Here is a 21,980-nt window from a genome sequence, read left to right on the forward strand (position 1 = left end):
TGGCTAGAATCAGAAAGTCCAATAATAACAAGTGTTAGAGAAGATGAGCAGGAATTGGAACCCTAGTACTCCTGGGAGAATGTAAAATATAAATGTAAATTGATGCTCTGGTCTCAAGCAGCTAACAAATGCAGTAAGCCCTAGGGAATGAGAACTAATTCAGTTTCGGGGCAGAACAGAAAATATGCCAAGAGTATTTTCCCCTTAGTGTGGGACAAGATGATTTCCAGTTGGAACATCAGCACTGTGTTAGGTAACATCATATCACACGGTGAAGACTTTTTAAAAAGCCATTTCACAAAATGTTGCACAATTTTCGACATAAAAACTCAGAAAATATTTGCCTCCCGACCACCCAGGTTTGCAGAAAGCAATAAGCATTCCATATAACTAGCCAAAGCAAGATCACACTCTTAGAGTGGCCGTTACCTGATTTTTAAATATTTTTATCATGCAGATTTTATACTTTAAATGTATATACCCCTCATAACATGTAGCGTCGTGTTTATATTTTTAATATCTACATTGTGGTATTATATATTTAACTTTTTTTTTTTTTCAACGTTTATTTATTTTTGGGACAGAGAGAGACAGAGCATGAACGGGGGAGGGGCAGAGAGAGAGGGAGACACAGAATCGGAAACAGGCTTCAGGCTCTGAGCCATCAGCCCAGAGCCTGACGCGGGGCTCGAACTCACGGACTGCAAGATCATGACCTGGCTGAAGTCGGACGCTTAACCGACTGCGCCACCCAGGCGCCCCTATATTTAACTTTTTATAATCACTTTTTATAATCAAAATTATTGATATCTGTATATCTGATGAATTTTATATTCTGTATTTAGTTCCTTTGACTGCATCTAACTATGACTTAGCCAATTCCTGTTGATAGACCTTTAAAATTTTCCTATATTTCAGAACCATAATCAAGCCTGTGGTAACAGTCCATATCAGAGTTCTCCAGAGAACCAAACCAGTAGGGGTATGTGTGTGTATGTGTAAGAAATCTTCACCAAAGTTTATGGACATAATGAAGCAACATGCCGGTGCTTTCTATTCTTAATTCTTTGAAAACAAATTCTGATTAGGACCCAATAGGTTAACTTCAATAGGTCTGACCTGCAGTTTTGAAAAACATTGTTACTATATATATATTATACCTAGATATGGATTGCTGTGTTGCAGGGTATCCACACTTCTATTTTATCACACACTGCCAGTTTTCTCTCTAAAGGGGTTGTACAAATGGACATTTTCACTACTAGTGTGAATTCTCTTTTTTCTTCCCCTTCACGGGCATTTGTAATTTCAGTTACCTTCTACTTTCAGTCAGGTCTGGGCTTACTATTTTTTCTTTTTTAGAGAGAGTGTGTGAGTGGAGGCTGGGGGTGGGGGGGAGAGAGAGAATGAATGAATGAATGAATGAATGAATGAATGAATGAATATATGTATATATATCTTAAGCAGGCTCCATGCCCATTGTGGAGCCCAACACAGGACTCAATCCCACAACCCTAAGATCATGACCTGAGCCAGAATCAAGAGTCAGAGCCTTAACTGATTGAGCCACCCACATGTCCAAGTCTGGGTTTATTTTGTAAGGTTTATAAAACTTGGCAATCAACTTTAAACAAAGAGAGCAGCTTCAGAGTTAGCACTGTTAGCAGACATCAGTATCTATCCAGAAATTAATGACATTGCTTTGTTTTCGTCATATTTATTTCTTTAGTTTACACTCAGCAAAATGGATTAGTTTTTGGTGTACATATTTGTGAGTGTTAAGACGAGCATAGTTTCACATCACCACCACCATAGTTGAGATACAAAACAGTTTCATCTCTTGAGAAAATTACCTTGGACAGTTCTTAGCCTTCCTCCTACTTCTAACCCCTGGAACAATGATCTTTTTCCATAGTTTTGCCTTTCCAGAATGTTATATAAATGGAATCATATTATATGTAACCTTTGGAGACCTGATTCTTTCACTGAATATGATGAATTGGAGATAAGGCCTTATATCAGTAGTGTATTTTTTATTGCTGTTCAGTATTCCACGTGTGGATGCTCCACAGTTTATCCATTTACTTTTTGAAGGACATTTGGGTCCCCTCCCCCACCTTGCTAGTTTTTACCAGTTGTGAATAAAGCTGCTGTAAATACTGTATACAAGTTTTATTGTGAACATACGTCAATTCTGTAGGGTATGTACCTAAGAATGTGATTGATTGTTGGGTCAGTAATTTTTTAAATATCATTGCATCTTTATAAAAACTGCAAAACTTTTCCTGACTGGCTTTGTCATTTTATTTTGCATTTACACTAGCACTGTATGAGAGTTTCAGATATTCCATTCTAGTCAGTGCTTGGTATTGTCCATTTCTTTTATTTTAGATATTCTAATAGAGTATGTGTTAATTTCTCATTGTGGCTTTAATTTGCATTTTCCTAATGGCTAATGATCTTGAGCATTTTTTCATGTGCTTACATACCATCTGTATATTTTCCACTGGTGAAGTAGTTGTTCAGATTTTTTGCCCATTGTTTAGAAAGTGGGTTATTTTCTCACTGCATTTTTGAAGTTCTTTATACATTTTGGATACAAGTTCTTTGTCAGATATGTGATTTGTAAATGTCTTCTCACAGTCTACAGTGTCTCTTACAGTTTCTTTTGTAGAGCAGAAGTTTCAAGGTTTTGATTAAGCTCAATTTACCATTTTTTAAACTTTTATAGATTGCACTTCTGGTGGTGTCCTATGTAAGACCTCTTTTCCTGAACCAAGTTCATGAAGATTTTCTCATTTTTTTCCTAAAAAATTCCTAAAAATTCCTAAAAAATTTAGGTTTTACTTTTATATATGAGATCCATTTTGAATAAAATTCTTCTAAGGTGTGAGGAATAGGTTGAGGTTCACTTTTTTTTCCCTCTAATGTTTGTTTATTTTGAGAGAGAGAGAGAGAGACAGTACAAGCAGGGGAGGTGCAGAGAGAGGGCAAGAGAGAATCCTAAGCAGGCTCTGCGCTGTCAGCACAGAGCTCTATGCGGGGCTCCATCTCAGGAACCATGAGATCACGACCTCAGCCAAAAGTTGGACACTTAACCAACCAACTGAGCCACCCAGGCATCCCCAGTTTCACTTTTTTTTTTTTTTTTTTTTTTTTTTTTGCATATGGAGATCTAGTTGTGAAAAATCCTCTTTGTTGAAAGGGTATTGAATCCTTTCTCCATCAACTTGCTTTTTTGCACCTCTGTTACAAATCAATTGACCATATTTATATGAGTCTATTTCTGGTCTGCCTTCTGTTCATTGATCTGTGTACCTGTGTTTTGCCAATACCACACTGTCTTGATTACTATTCCTTTATACATTAAGACTTAATAGCGAGTGGTGTGAATCTTCCAACTTTGACCTGGTTGTTCTGGCCTCATTTGACTTCCCTTTTTAATCTGTCCTTTTATTTTATATTAATATGGACTCACAGGTTGTTATTTTATTGCTGTCATTTATTTATTTTTGCTTACATTGTTTTTAGATTTGGCCAGGGAGGAGGCAGATCCCATCATTCTTTGAACACTTTTTTACTTCCTGGCATAACAAGATATTTCATGGTCCTCTTGTAGATTTCCTGTCATAGTCCTGGAATCAACCATTTCTCCAAGGAGACCTGGTTTCTTTTATTGGAGAATGGTGTTTAGAATCGAGATCTGGGAGCTAGGTGTGCTCATGTCCTCATTATTGCTGGACTGTCATTGCATCAATGCTCTCAGGAGACATTGAAAACTATGAGCTTGTACTATTACACATCAAACCTGTCCAGCACTACAGAATTCTTTCTAGCCCTCCTTTAACTCTTTCACTCAGCATAATTGGGATTCATTTATGTATATTTAAATAGTTCTTTTTTTAAAAAGAAAAATTGCTGAGAAAAATTATTCCATTGAGTGGCTATACCACAATTTTAGTTATGAAATTACCAGATCCCCTCCCCCCCAAAGTGATGGCACCATTTTACATTCTGACCAACAGTACATGAAAGTTCTAGTTTCTCCACATTATTGCCAAACCTTTGTATTGTTAGTCTTTTTAATTTTCTACTTTTTATAGGTATGTTTTGGTGTCTTGAATCGTTTTAATTAGCCTTTCTTCGTTACCAACAATAGCCAAACTATGGAAAAAGCCCAGATGTCCATCCACTGATGAATGGATAAAGAAGGTGGTGTGTGTGTGTGTGTGTGTGTGTGTGTGTGTAATGGAATATTGCTCAGCCATCAAAAATAATGAAGTCTTGCCATTTGCAATGATGTGTGTGGAGCTAGACTGTACTATGCTAATAAGCAAAATAAATCAGTCAGAGAAATAACCATATGATTTCACTCACCTGGAATTTAAGAAACAAAACAGATGAACATATAAGAAGGGGAAGAGAAAAGAGAGAGCTAAATAAACCATAAGAGACTCTTAGAGAACAAACTGAGGATTGATGGAGGGACGTGGGTGGGGGATGGGTTAGTTAGATGGGTGATGTGTATTAAGGAGGGCACCTGTTATGAGCACTGGGGGTTGTATGTAAGTGATGAATCACTGAATTATACTCCCGAAACCAATATTGTCCTGTATGTTAATTAACAAATTTAAATAAAATTTTGAAAAAAAAATAATTTGCCTTTCTCTAATGACTGATTTTTTTTTTTTAATTTTTTTTTTTAACATTTATTTATTTTTGAGACAGAGAGAGACAGAGCACGAACGGGGGAGGAGCAGAGAGAGAGGGAGACACAGAATCGGAAGCAGGCTCCAGGCTCTGAGCCATCAGCCCAGAGCCTGACGCGGGGCTCGAACTCACGGACCGCGAGATCGTGACCTGAGCTGAAGTCGGACGCTCAACCGACTGAGCCACCCAGGCGCCCCTAATGACTACTGATTTTTAATAGCTTTACATTCCATGTGCTTATTTGCTATCCTTATACTTTCTTTGGAGGCATGTTTATTCAAATCTTTTGCCCATTTTTTTTTTAATTGTTTTTAATGTTTATTTATTTATTTATTTATTTTTTTAATTTTTTTTATTTTTAAGACAGAGAGAGACAGAGCATGAACGGGGGAGGGTCAGAGAGAGGGAGACACAGAATCTGAAACAGGCTCCAGGCTCTGAGCTGTCAGCACAGAGCCCAACGTGGGGCTCAAACTCGCGGACCGCGAGATCATGACCTGAGCCGAAGTCGGCCGCTTAACCGACTGAGCCACCCAGGCGCCCCCCATTTTTTTTTAAATATATGAAATTTATTGTCATTGGTTTCCATACAATGCCCAGTGCTCATCCAAAAGATGCCCTCTTCAGTACCCATCACCCACCCTTACCTCCCTCCCACCCCCCATCAGCCCTCAGTTTGTTCTCATTTTTTTTTTTTTTAATTTTTTTTTTCAACGTTTATTTATTTTTGGGACAGAGAGAGACAGGGCATGAACGGGGGAGGGGCAGAGAGAGAGGGAGACACAGAATCGGAAACAGGCTCCAGGCTCTGAGCCATCAGCCCAGAGCCCGACGCGGGGCTCGAACTCACGGACCGCGAGATCGTGACCTGGCCGAAGTCGGACGCTTAACCGACTGCGCCACCCAGGCGCCCCGTTCTCATTTTTTTTTTTTTTCAACGTTTTTTTATTATTTATTTTTGGGACAGAGAGAGACAGAGCATGAACGGGGGAGGGGCAGAGAGAGAGGGAGACACAGAATCGGAAACAGGCTCCAGGCTCTGAGCCATCAGCCCAGAGCCTGACGCGGGGCTCGAACTCCCGGACCGCGAGATCGTGACCTGGCTGAAGTCGGACGCCCAACCGACTGCGCCACCCAGGCGCCCCATCCGTTCTCATTTTTTAAGAGTCTCTTATGCTTTGGCTCTCTCCCACTCTAATCTCTCTTTTTTTTTTTTTTTTTCCCCTTCCCCTCCCCCATGGGTTGGTTCCTGTTAAGTTTCTCAGGATCCACATAAGAGTGAAAGCATATGGTATTTGTCTTTCTCTGTATTATTTTGCCCATTTTTTAACAATATGATTATTTCTTTCTGTTGAGTTCTGAGGGTTCTTTATAGATTCTGGATACAAGGCCTTATCAGATATGTGATTTGTAATTATTTTCTCAGTCTTTGGCTTGGCTTTTTGTTTCCTTAAACGGGTCATTTGATGAGTAGAAGTTCTTACTTTGGATAAAGTCCAATTTATGAATCTTTTCCTTTATGGATTGTGCTTTTGGCGTTGTATCTAAGAACTTTTTTCACCTAAGTTCAAAAGATTTTTTCATGTTTTCTTCTAGTAGTTTTATAACTTCTGGCTTCACGTTTAGTTCTGTCATCAGTTTTCAGTTAATTTTTGTATATTTGTATATGTAAGGTATGGATCCATTTGATTTTTTTTAAATGTTTATTTTGAGAGAGAGAGAGAAAGAAAAGGGGAGGAGAAGAGAGAGAGAGAGAGAGGGAAAAACCTCAGCGGTCTCTGTGCTGTCAACGCAGAGCCCGACAAAGATCCCACCAACTGTGAGATCATGACCTGAGCTAAAATCAGGAGTCAGATGGATGCTTGACCAACTGAGCCACCCAGGTGCCCCTGTTTTGTTTTGTTTTGTTTTGTTTTTAATATGAATATCCACTTGTTCCAGCATCGTTTGTTGAACAGATTCTTTTTCTCCATTGAATTTTGCCTTTGCATGTTTGTGGAAGGAAAATTAGTTGGTCCTATATGTGCGGTTCTGTTTTTGGACTCCTGTTATGTTAATTTATTTCCCTGTGTGCCAGGACCACACACTGTCTTAATTACCGAATCTTTAGAATTAGTTTGATTCAGGTGGATTTTCCAGTTTGTTCCTTTTTTTTTTTTTTTTTTTTTTTTTAATGTTTGTTTATATTTTGAGAGAGAGAGAAGGATAGCACAAGTAGGGAAGGGGCAGAGAGGGAGGGAGACACAGAATCCGAAGCAGGCTCCAGGCCCTGAGCTGTCAGCACAGAGCCTGATGTGGCTCAAACTCACAAACCGTGAGATCGCGACCTGAGCTGAAGTCAAGAGCCAGACACTTAACTGATTGAGCCACCCAAGTACCCCTGAAAGAGATATTCTTTAATTTTGATTTTTATTAACTATTTTGATTTTTACCTTTTTTTAAAACTATCGATCTCATTTCCTACAACTTTGCTAAAACTCATTTTTTGAGTAACTTTGTAGATTCTGTAGATTGTCTACACAAATGATCATCTGTGAATAAAACCATTTTAATTCTGCTTTTCCAATGCGGATTCCTTTTATTTCTGTTTTGACTTCTGATTTTTATTTAAAATACAGCAAGATTGGGGCACCTGGGTGGCGCAGTCGGTTAAGCGTCCGACTTTGGCTCAGGTCACGATCTCACGGCTCGTGAGTTCAAGCCCCGTGTCAGGCTCTGTGCTGATGGCTCAGAGCCTGGAGCCTGTTTCAGATTCTGTGTCTCCCTCTCTCTCTGACCCTCCCCCGTTCATGCTCTGTCTCTCTCTGTCTCAAAAATAAATAAACGTTAAAAAAAATTAAAAAAATAAAAATAAATAAATAAAATACAGCAAGACTGTATTCCATGTGGGGTCCTCATCTTTGTTGATTGTATTTCATTTTTAGATTATGTGTAGCGGTAACACTGAGCTATATACATATAAAAAGGTGTCCTCAGGGGCCAATGGGAGCATCTCTTTTCTCCTTTTCCTGTCTCTGTATCCTTCACACGCTGTTCCCACTTTGCCTGATTTCCAGTGTCCACTCTGGTTCTTTCCCTCCCACCACCCTGTCATTTTTCTTTCAAGTAACTGCCCCATAGGTTTTACTGAAAGTATAGGAATTCTTTCTTTATAAAACCTAGAACGCATTGACAGATAAAATTAAGTAAAAGATTAGATACCTGGCAGTGTCATAAAGACAAGAATTCTTAAACCAGGCTTTATGAATTTTCTAAAAGTGTGTTTCTATTGGTGTGTGTGTTTCTATTTCATCGGGATTTTTTTCTAGAGAGCGGAGTCCATAACTTTCATATCCTTAGAAGAATTTATTTAAGCAAACAAACAAAAAGGTAAGAATAATACCTTTAGAATGAATGAGTTTGGGCCTACCCAGTGCAAGGGTTAGTGAGATTAGTAAGCCTCTTGTGTCTTGAGTCCTCTGTACCTTTGGAAGATAACATTTTATTTTATTCTACTTTTTTTGAAGATAACATTTTAAATGTCTCTGTTGTAGTGTATGACTGTTGTTTGTGGTTAATCCATTTATACATGTCAGCTCAGCACCTGGCACTTGTAAACCTTTGGTCTTCTATTTTGTATCATAGAGTTTTAGGAATTTGAATGCACTTTAGTTTGCTTTCAGATTAAGTATTTTTAATGCTTATTTTTTAATAAAGTAGTTAAAAGAATCTTTGGATTCCTGTTGTCAAGTCCCTAAAAGGTTACTGTGGCAGAGAAGGATAAGGGTATTCAAAGCACACGGGAAGAATACGGATATCCTGGGTGTCCCGTGTCTGACGGCCGGGCATCCTAGTGTGTAGCAGTTTAACCACTGGGCACTGTAGCCATGCAGTCCTGTCTCCGCCTCCTTCTACCAAACGGCCTGTTGAGTTTCCTCACCGAGCAAGTGAGAGTAGTAAACCTGTTTGTTAAATCAGTAAAAGACTTAGAAGTAGACGTGTTTGGGCAGACTCAGAGCCCCCCTCACCCTGGGACGGTAAGGGTGCAGGTTTCCTTGGGGCAGGTCTCAGTAAAGGGTGGGCGATGTCATGATGTTCCGAGGATTAAAAGATCAGAATGGTGCTGTTAGTCATCGCTTGTTACGTCTGTTAAATTATAATAATTTTCTTTTTTATTTCTACCAAGCCAAACTAGCGAGACGCAGTCAAGAACGGGACAATCTTGGCATGCTGGTCTGGTCACCTAATCAGAATCTATCAGAAGCAAAACGTAAGTTTTAGAACACTTTCATTTTTCACCTTTCTTCTTTAAAGCAAAGTTGTTTTTTTGTTCTTTGTTGTTTTTAAATGTTTATTTTTGAGAGCACACAAGCGGGGGAGGGGCAGAGAGAGGGGGACAGAGGAGCCAAAGCGGGCTCTGCAATGACACCAGCCAGCCCAATGTGGGGCCTGAACTCGCAGAACCGTGAGATTAGGACCTGAGCTGAAGTCAGATGCTCAACTGACTGAGCCACCCAGGCGCCCTGGACAGTGTGCATTTCTTTACTGTGGCCTGTCATAAGGACTTAAATATTTTTTTTTTCTTCTTAATGTTTATTTATTTTGAGAGAGTGCGAGCAGGGGAGAGACAGACTGAGAGAGAGAGAGAGAGAGAGAGAGAGAGAGAGAGATATGGTGAGAGAGAATCCCAAGCAGGCTCCGGTCAGCACAGAGCTGTCAGTCCCGATGTGGGGCTCAATCTTACAAACTGTGAGATCATAACCTGAGTTGAAATCAAGAGTCGGATGCTTAACAGACTGAGTCACCCAGGAGCCCCAGGGCTTAAAATTCTTAACCAGTGGTTTCATAATTTACTTTATCCAAAATGCTGTACAGGCTAATACTGGAGTAACTAGGAGGAAAGGCTCAGAGTGGAAAGGAAATTATAACGTGGTATATAACTCCCCCAGCTGGGAATTTACAGATCCGTACATTTCTAATTGGAGGGGTTACGAAGGGCAAAAATATGTCATTGGAAACAGGCTTTATACTGTAAGACTTCAACTTAACTAGAAGAACTTGTGAATTGACTCTTTGTTTTATGAGTTTAAAGTTGTATTAGGATGAATACACTGAGCTACTTTGGGTTTTATTGGGGAGTGTTGGGGTCCTATAGTTACTAGTAATGTTAAGTGTATATTCAAAGTTTGCTTTTTCAGCTTTTCTGTTGCCTCTGCTCAAATAATATCAGCAAAAATAATTTTGTATCAGACATTGCCATAAGTCTCTGGCAGTTTCAGATTTTTTCTTTTCTTTTTAAAAAAAATTTTTTTTTAATGTTTATTTGTTTTTGAGAGAGCAAGGGAGAGCACAAGCTGGAGAGAGGCAGAGAGAGACGGGGACAAAGGATCCGAAGTGGGCTCTGTGCTGGCGGCAGAAAGCCTGACACAGGGCTTAAAGTCATGAACCGAACTGTGAGATCATGACCTGAGCTGAAGTCGGACACTCACCCGACTGAGCCACCCAGGCGCCCCCATAGTTTTTATTTTCTTCATAACTTAAGGGTGAAGAAAAACTAAATCCCCTTTTGGAGAATTTTTCAATGGGGGATCATAGGTAGAATTTATGGGGAGTTCATAGGTAGAATTTATGGGGATTTGTAAACTTGGAAATCACATGCAAAGTTTTTTGGTATGTGTTCATTTTTCTGGAGAAAAAGGACATTGGGTTTTCAAAGGGGTCTTTGACAAGAGTCAGTTAAGAATCAGTGCTCTGAAATGGGGGTGGACTTGGAAAGTCACCAGTGCTAAATGTTATCAGGAAACTGTTAAATTGTGAGTGAAGGCTCAAATTCTTAGGCTTTGATCAGGATTTCCCGAAGTGTGTTTTCTGGTATTAAAATAAGTGTTGATAGGTTTCCACTGCCAAATGAGCGTGAGAGATGATACATATTAAATAATCTCTTCTTGTGTATTTGGTATCCGTGTCAGCATAGTCAGGGTGCAGAGAGCTCATATGGTAGAGAAACATGTTTAATTTTGACCAAGAAGGATCTTTTTTTTTTTTTTTTTTTCTTCCCTTTCTTTTTCTTTTTCTTTTCTTTTGTATAGTACCCTCCATGGAACACGGGAAGTTCAAGTACTCTTAGTAATGGTGAATTTAGCAGTAATAAAATAATCTCAGTCTGATCTGATTTTAAGAGTATCTTAATTTTGCCTCTATCAGGCTGCTGCTTAATGAGTTTATAATGAAGAACAGAATAGCAGAAGGAAGGGTATTGGCATTTCTGATGTCTTTGCTGTGCTGGGGAGGACGTTTTAAGTATTTCCTGTTTGTTTATTTCCCCTTTGAGCCCTTGCATTAACTTAAAAAGCAGTCAGTTCCATTTTTGAACATGTTCTTTTTAACAGAAAGCTGAAATCTTCCTCTCTGTAATTTTTAGAGCTTTGTTTTCTTGAACTCTGCTACAGAAATCTTCCAGATGAGTCTTTTGGATGTTCCGGCTATCCCACCTCCTTTACCGTCCTAGTCCAAGTTCAACCTGCCTCGTTGCTTTGGCTTTTTTCTAGACGATTGGCTCTTTGGGTGTCTCCGTCTCTTGCACTCCGAGACGTTACAGTTGGTCACAGTGTCCATTTGAAATGTTGGTGCCCAGAACTGAATATCCAGAATCATGAGGCTTTGTTGAGTCTTTGTGCCAAGCACTGCATTAAATGCATTCACACTTCACAATAACTCGAGGACATTTTTGTCCCCGTTTTACAGTTGGCGTTCCACAAGTCAAAGAGGTTTGGGAAACTGACACAGTAAGAGGTTGAGCATTATCTAGGTTTGCTGAGGTCGTGAACCCTGGTTCATGCTCTGAGTGCCTCTCTCAGGGAGAACTCATTAAGTCTCGGTGTTCTGTATTTCAGCCACTGTCCTTTTGTTACTTCAGTTCACCATTGATCAGTGCCTTTTGCTCATGTATTACCTGTTGACATCTGTGGAGTCAGAATTTAATTTTTATATTTTCTCATTCTTTCTAGACCTAGAAGAAAAGATAAGAATATCAAGTTAGTAGATTTTTATTTTTTTGTTTTTTTTTTAAATTTTTTTTTAATGTTTATTTTTATTTATTTATTTTTTTTAATGTTTATTTATTTTTGAGACAGAGAGAGACAGAGCATGAATGGGGGAGGGTCAGAGAGAGGGAGACACAGAATCTGAAACAGGCTCCAGGCTCTGAGCTGTCAGCACAGAGCCCGACGTGGGGCTCGAACTCACGGACCGCGAGATCATGACCTGAGCCGAAGTCGGCCGCTTAACCGACTGAGCCACCCAGGTGCCCCTAATGTTTATTTTTGAGAGAGAGAGAGAGACACAGAGTGTGACTGGGAGAGGGGCAGAGAGAGAGGAAGACACAGAATCCAAAGCAGGCTCCAGGCTCTGAGCTGTCAGCACAGAGCCCGATGCAGAGCTCGAACTCACAAACCACGAGATCATGACCTGAGCCAGTCAGATGCATAACCGACTGAGCCACCCAGTTGCCCCAAAGTTAGTAGATTTTTAAACAATGCTGTTGCCTAAAATAAATTTGTGGTTTTAATGTAAGCCTTTAAAATGACTTTTAAAACCAGTATACAAGTTAACATTCACGTATTGTTGAAAGTTCAGAAGACACAGAAACTTACAAAGAAGGAACTGTTCACACAGTATTTCATTACCCAGAGATAAGTGTTGTTAAACGCTCTGGGATTTTTTCCAGTCCTCTTTGTTTCCTCTTCTGTCCTATAAGGGATATGATGGTGTTTCTCCATGTGCGGGTTTGTCTGTGTCTCTGTATTTTCCCGAATATTGACCGGAGCTTTTCCCACACTGTGAGATAACCATGCGCTATTCTGTCATCACATGGATATGGAAGTGTATCTACCCTTCTATTGAAAGTGTATTGTTTCAGATTTGTTGCCTGTTGTAAAAGAAAGATGTAGTAAAATACTGAATCCTAGAGCTTTGTCCTCTTTTGTTTTTTGTTTTTCTTGCGTTTCTAGTATTTTCTTAAGATAGAGCTCTAGGAATGGAATGTGGGTTAATGGGAACTTGCCAAACTGCTCAAGTGTGAGGATGTGAACATGACATGGCATCTTGATGTGAGTTAGGTTCCTCTTAGTAGGCTCCCACTTGTGGAGCTTTGGGAATCATCTAGTTCTTGGCTAGTCATCTAATCATAGGCCTTAAAATGTGATTGAAGTGTGATTGCAGACACGTATACATAATTTTTTCCGTTTGCACACCTGTCATTCCCCCGCAACTCCCTTCTCCACAGTATAGTGTCACAATAGAAGTTTTTTCTACTTTCCTTTCTTCTTTATTTTCAAAGACTGTGAAAGTCTTGGCTGTCCAACATTGATTCTGACTCTGTAGATAGGAGATTTGGAACATGTATAGATGGCTAGCAGGTGTCCCTCGTCTAAGGATGTCTGCAGATCCCTGGTTTTTCTTGTGTTTTCTTTCTTCTCAAGTGGCTGTTTAGATAGAGCTGTGCCTCTTAGGGGTACCATAAGTTTACAAAAGTGTTTTGTGGTTATTAAAATAAATGCTGTTGTCAAAATTTCACACAATACAGAATGTATAATGTAGACACTTAACGCCCTCTCATAGTCACTGTGTATAATATATATGATTTTCCTAATATTTTTATACATATTAATTAATATATAAATTTTTTATCACCAAGTATGAGTTCAACAATTTGTTCTTGACGGTGTATCTGGGACTCTGTTCTATCTCAACACATTTACTATTGCCTAGTTTTTAAATAACAGGTATGGGTGTCCCATAATTTGATCTTCCTAAAAAACTGAAGTATGGTTGATACACAGCGTTGTACTAGTTTTCAGGTGGACAACACGGTGATGCGACAACCCTGTTACGCTATGCTCACGAGTGTAGCTGCCACCTGTCACCATGTGGCGCTGTTACAGTGCCACACTTGCACTGTCCCTTTCATTCCTGTGACTTCCTCATTCCATAAGTGGATGTTTGTAGTATTTCAGTTCTTCTTTCTTTTTATTTATTTTTTTTTATTTTTTAAATTTATTTTTTTTTTCAACGTTTATTTATTTTTGGGACAGAGAGAGACAGGGCATGAACGGGGGAGGGGCAGAGAGAGAGGGAGACACAGAATCGGAAACAGGCTCCAGGCTCCGAGCCATCAGCCCAGAGCCCGACGCGGGGCTCGAACTCACGGACCGCGAGATCGTGACCTGGCTGAAGTCGGACGCTTAACCGACTGCGCCACCCAGGCGCCCCAGTTCTTCTTTCTTTTTAAAACTTACTTATCTTTTTAAGTTTTTGGTGCTCATCACCACGAGTGCACTGCTTGATCCCCATCACCTAGTTGACCCGTGCCCCCACTCCTGCCCTCTGGTAACTGTCAGTTTGTTCTCTAGAGTAAAGAGTCTGTTGCTTGGTTTTTAAGCTTTTTAAAAAAGCTATAGGGAATGTTCTTATTTCTTTAGGATAAATCCCTAGAAGTAGAGTTCCTAGGCTAAGGGGCAAATGCATTATTTCTTGTTATTTCTTTATATTCTTTTCATTTTCAAAAATATATGTGATGTTTAGAGCAGTTTTAGGTTCACATCCAAATTGATCAGAAAGTACAGAGATTTGGGGTGCCTGGGTGGCTTAGTCGGTTAAGTGTCCGACTCTTGATTTTGGCTCAAGTCATGATCTCACGGTTCGTGGGATTGAGCCCCATGTCGGGCCCTGTGCTGACAGCCCAGAGCTTACTTGGGATTCTCCCTCTCCCTCGCTCTCTGCCCCCCCACCCCATGTATATTCTCTCTCTCTCTCTCTCTCTCTCTCTCTCTCTCTCTCTCTCAAAATAAGTAAATAAACTTTGAAAAAAGAAGAAAGCACCAAGCTTTCCCAAATACTTCTGCCCCCACGGTGCACACCACCCCCCACCATCCCCTACCAGAGCGGTGCACTTGTCGTAATCGGTGAACCTACGCTCATAACATCGTTGTCACCTAAAGTTCATAGTTTACATCAGGATCCACTCTTAGTGTTGTGTGTTCTGTAGGTTTCGGCACACGTTATCGTGACACGTATTCACTATTGTAATATCGTACTAAATCCTTTCCCTGCCCTAAAAATTCTCTGTGCTCTGCCTATGCGTCCCCTCCCAACCCCCTAACTCTTGGCAACTACTGACCTTTTTACCGTCTCCATAACTTTGCCTCTCTCAAAATGTCAGAGAGTTGGGGTCCTATAATGTGGAGTCTTTTCAGAGTGGCTGTTTTGGCTTAGTAGTACGCATTTAAGTTTCCTCCATGTCTTTTCCTGGCTCGTAGCTCATTTCTTCGTAGCGCTGAACAGCATTCCCCTGTCTGGACGGCCTGTGGTGTGTTTACGCGTTCACCTGCTGAAGGACGTCTTGGTGGCTTCCGAGTTCGGGCAGTTATGAAGGAAGCTGCTGTAAACATGTATGTGCAGGTGTTGGCGTGGACGTAAGTTTTCGGCTCCTTGGGCTAAGCACGAAGGAGCAGGATCACTGGATTGTTTGTTAAAGAATACGTTTAATTTTGTAAGAAATTGCAAGACTGTCTTCTGGAGTGGCTGTGCCGTTTTGCATTTTTGCCAGCCGTGAATGAGAGTTCCTTGTAAGTATTTGGTGGTGTCGGTGTTTTGGATTTTAGCCACTCTAAATAATACGCGTATAGTTCATGTTCTTTTAAACTAAAAAGCAATAGGTACATACAAGATAAAATCTTCTACGTTCTGGGTGTCTGTTAGTCCTGACACACCTTTTTTTTTTAATGGTCATATAATACAGGTGTTTCATAGTTAAGCATTTCTAAACAGTGTTGTAGTGAACATCATTGAAGTGGAGTTGGTAGGTCAGATGGTATGTACTTTTTAAATTTACAGATTTTTTTCTACATTATTAGGAGTGTTCCTGTTTTCTAAGACATCTCCAGTACTGGGTATATTAATTTTTTCTTTCATTCTTTTTAATGTTTTACTTATTTTGAGAGAAAGAGAGTGTACAAGCAGGGGAGGGGCAGAGGGTGGGGGGAGAGAGAGAGAGAATCCTGAGCAGGCTCTTCATTGGAAGAGGTGGGGCTCAAACTCATGAACCTTGAGACCATGACCTGAGCCAAAATCAAGAGCCAGACATTTAACCACCTGAGCCATGTAGGCTCCTCTTAATTTTTTTCTTTAAAAAAATTTATTAATAATTATTGTTAAAAAAATTTTTTTAATGTTCGTTTATTTTTGAAAGAGAGACAGATTGTGGTTGGGGGAGAGGCAGAGAGAGAGGGAGACAGAATCTGAATCTGAGCTGTCAGCCCAGAGCCCGACGCGGGGCTGGAACTCCTGAACCACGAGATCATGACCTGAGCCGAAGTCAGGTGCTTAACAGGCTGAGCCACCCGGGCGCCCCTTAAATAATTATTTTTAATTGTAGTAAAATACACATGATGTGAAATTTACCATCTGAACCATTTCTTTGCTTCCAAGTAAATTTGATTGTGAAATTATAACAAGCAAATGAAATATGTTGGTTTATATTTCCATCTTACCATTTTTAAGGGGATAGTGGTCTTACGTACATTCACATTGTTGCGTACCCAGCCTCCAGAACGCTTCTCATCTTGCAGAACTGAAACTCTGAACTCATTAAAAAAAACCCAAGCCTACATTTCCCCCTCCCCCTGGCAACCACCATTCTGCTTTCTGACTTAATGAATTTGACTCCTCTGGGTACTTTGTTTGGTGGAATTATACTGTTTTGGTGACTGGCTTATTTCACGCAGCAGAATGTCCTCAGGTGTCATCCACATTGTCGCCTGTGGTACAATTTCCTTCATTTTTATGACTGAGTAGTTCTTCCTTGTAAGGAAAGGCCACATTGGTCTCTCATTTACCAGTGATGGACACTTGGGTTGTTTCCACATCCTGGCTGTTGTGAACGCTGCTGCTGTGAACATGGGTGTGCAAATATCTCTTCGAGACCCTGCCTTCATTTCTTTTGGGTGTATACTCAGAAGCGGGATTGCTGGATTTGGCAATTCTAGTTTTTAATTTTTTAAGGACCTGCCATCCTGTTTTCCACAGGGGCTGCTGTCATTTTATATTCCCACCGACAGTGCATGGGGTCCAGTATCTCCACATCCTTGTCAGAATTACCATTTTCTGCTTGTTTTTTTAATAGTAGCTATCCTAATGGGTGTGGGGTGATACCTCATTGTATGGGAATATTAATTGCCTTTTAAAGTTGGCTGGACTGATAGAAAAGGATTTCATTAATTATTACTAAGGTTGAGCATCTTTGTATTTTGAACTTTGAAGAAAGTTTGTTTATTTTGAGACAGAGAGAGAGTGCGTGCGCGCACATGTGAGGGGGGGGGGCAAAGAGAGGAGGGAGAAAGAATCCTAAGTAGGCTCCACACTGTCAGCGCAGAGCCCGACACAGGGCTCGATCTCACTAACTGTGAGATCGCGTCCTACACCAAGATAGAGTCACTTAACTGCCTGAGCCTCCCAGGCACCTCTGTATCTTGACTTGTTAATTCTTCTGTACATAGCAGTCAGACCTTACCTTATTTTTTGTTTGGTTTGTTTTTTAGAATTACATGTAGTTAAATTGATTAATCTTACTTGTGGCTGCTCGCATACTGTCATGCTGAAAAAAGCCCTTCCCCCACATATTATATACTGCCCACACCTCTGTTTCTTCTGCCCTCCCCTCCTCCCGCCTCTCTCCTATTACATCATTGTTCTATCTGGAACTATTTAATTCTTTCTCAAATCTTCACTTAGGTTAAACTCGTGTGTGTACTTTGGTCTTTATCTGAATTCTTGACTCTGTTTCATTGATTGATCTGTTGTTTCCTGATTTGTACCATTTTTATTCTTTTCAGTGTTCCTGGTTGATGTATTTATTTTTCTGGGTGAAGTTTAGGCTCATAGTTTCAAGCTCTCTCCGAAAGTATCTTGATTGGGGTTATCTGGAATTTGAGTTTGTTTAGTGAGCATTGGTTTCATTCACATTTTTATTGAGCGCTTTGTGTGCTTGGTAGTGTGTGGCAGGAGTGAGGGAGTCAGGAAGCTTATATTCTAACGGAGAAAGAAGGGAAGATGAACCTGTAAACTGTAATTTATGTGTATTTCCTCTACTCCGGCTCTTCTTTTTTGGATGCAAAAAACTTCAGGTCTAGAAAAGTGAGGTCAAATGCTTAAGGAACCACAGCTTCTTAGTAGCCAAGTTTGGGCTAGATCTCTGGTCTCCAGGTGGCATTTATTATACACATCTGCCTTCATATGCTGCTTTTCTTAATAAGCTATAATTGCATTCTTAAAGCATTACTGATACTAGACTAGCTGCTTTGGGCTGTGTCTGAGTGAAACTTCAGCGAGAGCTACGACCTTTGGGGTATGCCTAGAAAATGTGCCTTGTAGAGACGCATTGCATATGGAGGAAATATAAATAATTCCAGGTAGCGTAGAGGAGAACAGTATGCTTTTATTATTATTATTATTATTATTATTATTATTATTATTATTATATATATATATAGTTTATATACTAAATAATATATAGTACGTAATAAGTAAATAGTATATATATTAAATAATTCTGGAAAATTACTTGATGAAACAATGGCATGAGATTTAGGGGACACAGGAATGAATGAAGGTTGAAAAGTGGTAGAATCTGGAGGTTGGCAGATGGTGAGAGAAATGGAAAAATGTTCACTAATTGGAGATGAGGACAGTGGAGTCTCATTTTAGCTTCCAGCACCTCCTATGGGCTGTTAGCATCCCTCCCCCACCCCACCCCACCCCACCCCACCCCCGCTGTGGGACCCAGCAGAAAGTGCTACATTTTCCTGGATAGAAACAGGGGAAGTATTGGAAACGGTTGACATTCTGTGTAGAATGTTGAGGAGGGTAAGAGTTGGCTTGTGGGCAAGGTGCATAAGTGTGCTGCAGACCGGGGGAAGGACGCCTGTGCGCCTGTATTTGTCCGTGTACGAAGATGCGGGGAGAAAATGCAGTGCTCTGTTTTGGAGACCTGCCTGGCTGCGACACCTGTGGTCCTTGGGGAGGTGAGAAGCCTTGAAACTGTGCCAAGTCTCTTGACAGCCTTGTGGTTTAGTGGAGAGCCAGGGCTAGAGGCAGTGAGTGTCGATCCATTCCGGGTGAGAGAAGTTGATGCCCTCAAGGCTGTTGCTGTTAGAGGGAGGATTGATCGAAATGTGGAAAGTCAGGGGCGCCTGGGTGGCTCAGTCATCCAACTTCAGCTCAGGTCATGATCTCATGGTTCGTGGGTTCAAGCTCCGCATGGGGCTCTGTGCTGACAGTTCAGAGCCCGGAGCCTGCTTCGGATTCTGTGCTTCCCTCTCTCTCTGCCGCTCCCCTGCTCGTGCTCTGTCTGTCTCTCTCAAAAAATAAGTAGACATTAAAAAAAAAAAAAAGAAATGTGGGAAGTCAAATTGGCAGTGTCGGAAGTATTTGAACTTGCTCAAAGGAGATGGAGATCATGGGAACGTGGGGCAACGGGGGGGTCCGGGGGGCTTTAATAGGCCTTTAAGTAAGCAGGGCGCTGTCCTATCTGGGCACGCCTGCACCCTTCCATCAGTTATTCCACGCGTGTGCATGAAGATGCCTATGAGTCACTCTTGTTTCTGTGATAGGACATCCTCTCCCTTTCGGCTTTGCTCCCTGGTCACCATTGTGAGGTACATGGTTGCCCCCCTCTGCTCCCATCTGTGAGCACCCTCCCCACCCCATTTCAGGCTGCCCTCCCTTGGTCTGCACCCTACATGCCCGCCCTGCTTGCCCCAACCTAATGGCTTTAGGGCAGCCTTCTGTCTGGGGGCCGCCGCTGTGGGTGCAGTACATGGTACCTTCATATTGCCCTCTTGTCCCTGCCCTGACACGTACACCCAGCCAGGGCCTGGACTTTGTGTGGCAGAGCAGCTGAAAGTTAGCAAAACCAAGTGGACATGTTGGTAACGAGAAATCTCACAACTTTTTTTTTTTACTAGATAGTCTTGTTTTCTTTGAAATGTATACAGTTAGGCCAGACCTTATTCCCAGTCTGGTTCACTTTACTGTGTTAATGAAAAACAAACAAACAGAAGTTTGCCAAAGCAAGTGCAGTCAAATGTAATACGAAACGGTGGCCTGAGAGCGCAGTTTAGAAGGCAGTTTTAGGAGAGAGGATAGGTCAGGAAAGGGGATAATCAGAGCATGACTTTTGTTGTTTGACTCTCTTTAAGGTAGGGCTTGGCTGTAGGAGGTGAATTGGAGCCAGAGGGCAAGCCAGCGTACAACTGTGCCCACTGTGGGTCACTTCCTGAAGAAGCAGATTTCCTAGACTCAGCGGCACTTGCCTCGGGGGTAGAAATTTGCAGGGTAACGTTGGCTGTTGGGAATCAGGAAAACAGATGGTCCCGCTCATTTATGCATCGCCTACTTTATAGGTTATGTATAATCAGTGCTTTTGCAGTTATTTAAGTGTTTGATTGCATTTTGCTTTTATTTTATAAAAATGAGGAGAAACTGGTACCGTGGTAAGCACAAATCTCCAGGTTAAAATTGACATAGATGGAAATCGTTAGCTAATGCCAGAGACCATCAAGCTGGATGTGATTTTTGAAGCTAGTTGACTATTGACTGTAAAGAAAAAAATTAACACATACAACGTGCTAGACATACAGAATTTAAAGATGTGTCGAAAAGCAAAGTCAAATTAGAGATTTTTTAAAATTTCTTTTTAATGTTTATTTATTTTTGAGAGAGAGACAGGGCAGGAGTGGGGAAAGGGCAGAGAGACAGAGGGAGACACACAATCTGAAGCAGGCTCCAGGCTGTCAGCACAGAGCCCGATGTGGGGCTCAAACCCACGAACCGTGAGATCATGACCTGAGCCAATGTCCGACGCTTAACTGACTGAGCCACCCAGGCGCCCCAAATTAGAGATTTTAAAACAAGTTGTAGCTTTCTTGGAATGAGAACCTTCTTTGGAGCTGCGGCACGCGCAGGCGCTTCTCTTAGGGCATTTGAGTTCAGTCCACATGGTCAAGATTATATTGTGTGTGAAAGTTTCATAGATACAGAGTACATTTTTTAACTTCCAAGTAAATACCTAGTACATGTCAAGAATCACTGTTCAAAACATTCCAGTGGCTTTCCAGTTCACTACAGTGTCAGAGGACTGGACAGTTGGCCACAAGGCCCTACGTAGTCTGAGCCCACTCCTGAGCCTTTTCCGTTCCTTTGTCTGGAATACTCTTTTCCCAATGTCCACATGGCCCTCTCCCTCAGTTCCTCCTTACTGCTTACGCGTCCACTGACAGAGAGGCTTTCCTTGACCACACTATGAAATGAGAGTACTGCCTTACCTTGCTTCATTTCCTTCATTTTATTTATCGTTATCCGACGTGGTCTTTTTTGCTTCGTCTCTCTACTGAAAACTGATGAGGAACCTGGTGTGTGTGCTCCGTTCTCCGGCAGTCCTCTTGGCACGTGGTGGGAGCACGATAAATGCTCGTCCAGTGAATGAGGAAATGATGGGGTTGTGGACACTGCCCTGTGTGAAGATTTGCAAACGCAGGCTTTCCGGCTGTGTGTTCTGCATCTTGGTCATCTGGAATCCTGCAGCATCTTCTTTGCCACCCGCCGAATGACCGTTCGTTTGCTCGGTACATATTTGAGAGATGTGTATGCGCCAGGCCCTGGGGGAATACGAGAGTGAACAGTCTGACAAATCCCTGTGCAAGTGTAACTCACAGTCTGATGGGGACCTGCCCTGGTAAATTACAAGGTCATCGACAGGAGGGAAAAGTGTACTTAAAATTCGTGCCTGCTAGTTCTTTGACTGGAATGTGTGCAGGGGTAGGGGTCGGATCAGCACTACTGGCCTTAGTTTTCAGTATTTTATAAAGAAATGGCTTTCAGAGAGCTTGATAATTGGGATGTGAATGTTTTTTTAATGTATGAACATTATTTTTATCATTTTTATTCTTATTTATTTAGAGTTAGGTAAAGTGGTAAGAACTTACTAGAAAAGACACAGCTGGGTTTACAGACTATGGTTGAAGCCTGCAGTTAAAAATTAAGGGTTACTGTACCCTTTCATCATATCCGTGTGTCTTATCATCATCCTTTTCTTTTAGACTTCAAGAATTTCCTCTTGTTACATTATAATTTATTTATTCTTTCTGTTCACGATGGACATTTGATTCCAGTTCTTTATTATTACAACTGCTACTGCTGGGAACTTTCTTTAACTTAGTTCTTGATACCCATTCGAC

General features: G+C 41.1%; 1 protein-coding gene across 2 annotated transcripts in view; it reads left to right on the forward strand.

The window, feature by feature from the left end:
- RCOR1 (REST corepressor 1) overlaps nt 1-21,980 on the forward strand; it is a 130,789-nt gene that overhangs the window by 72,640 nt on the left and 36,169 nt on the right. For both annotated transcript variants that reach the window (XM_045448311.1, XM_045448312.1), the window contains one exon: nt 8,876-8,959. In XM_045448311.1, the coding sequence (XP_045304267.1) occupies nt 8,876-8,959 (84 nt within the window). The remainder of the gene's footprint in view (nt 1-8,875; nt 8,960-21,980) is intronic.

This window comes from Leopardus geoffroyi, chromosome B3, assembly GCF_018350155.1.
Source record: "Leopardus geoffroyi isolate Oge1 chromosome B3, O.geoffroyi_Oge1_pat1.0, whole genome shotgun sequence".
Classification (NCBI taxonomy): Eukaryota; Metazoa; Chordata; class Mammalia; order Carnivora; family Felidae; genus Leopardus; species Leopardus geoffroyi.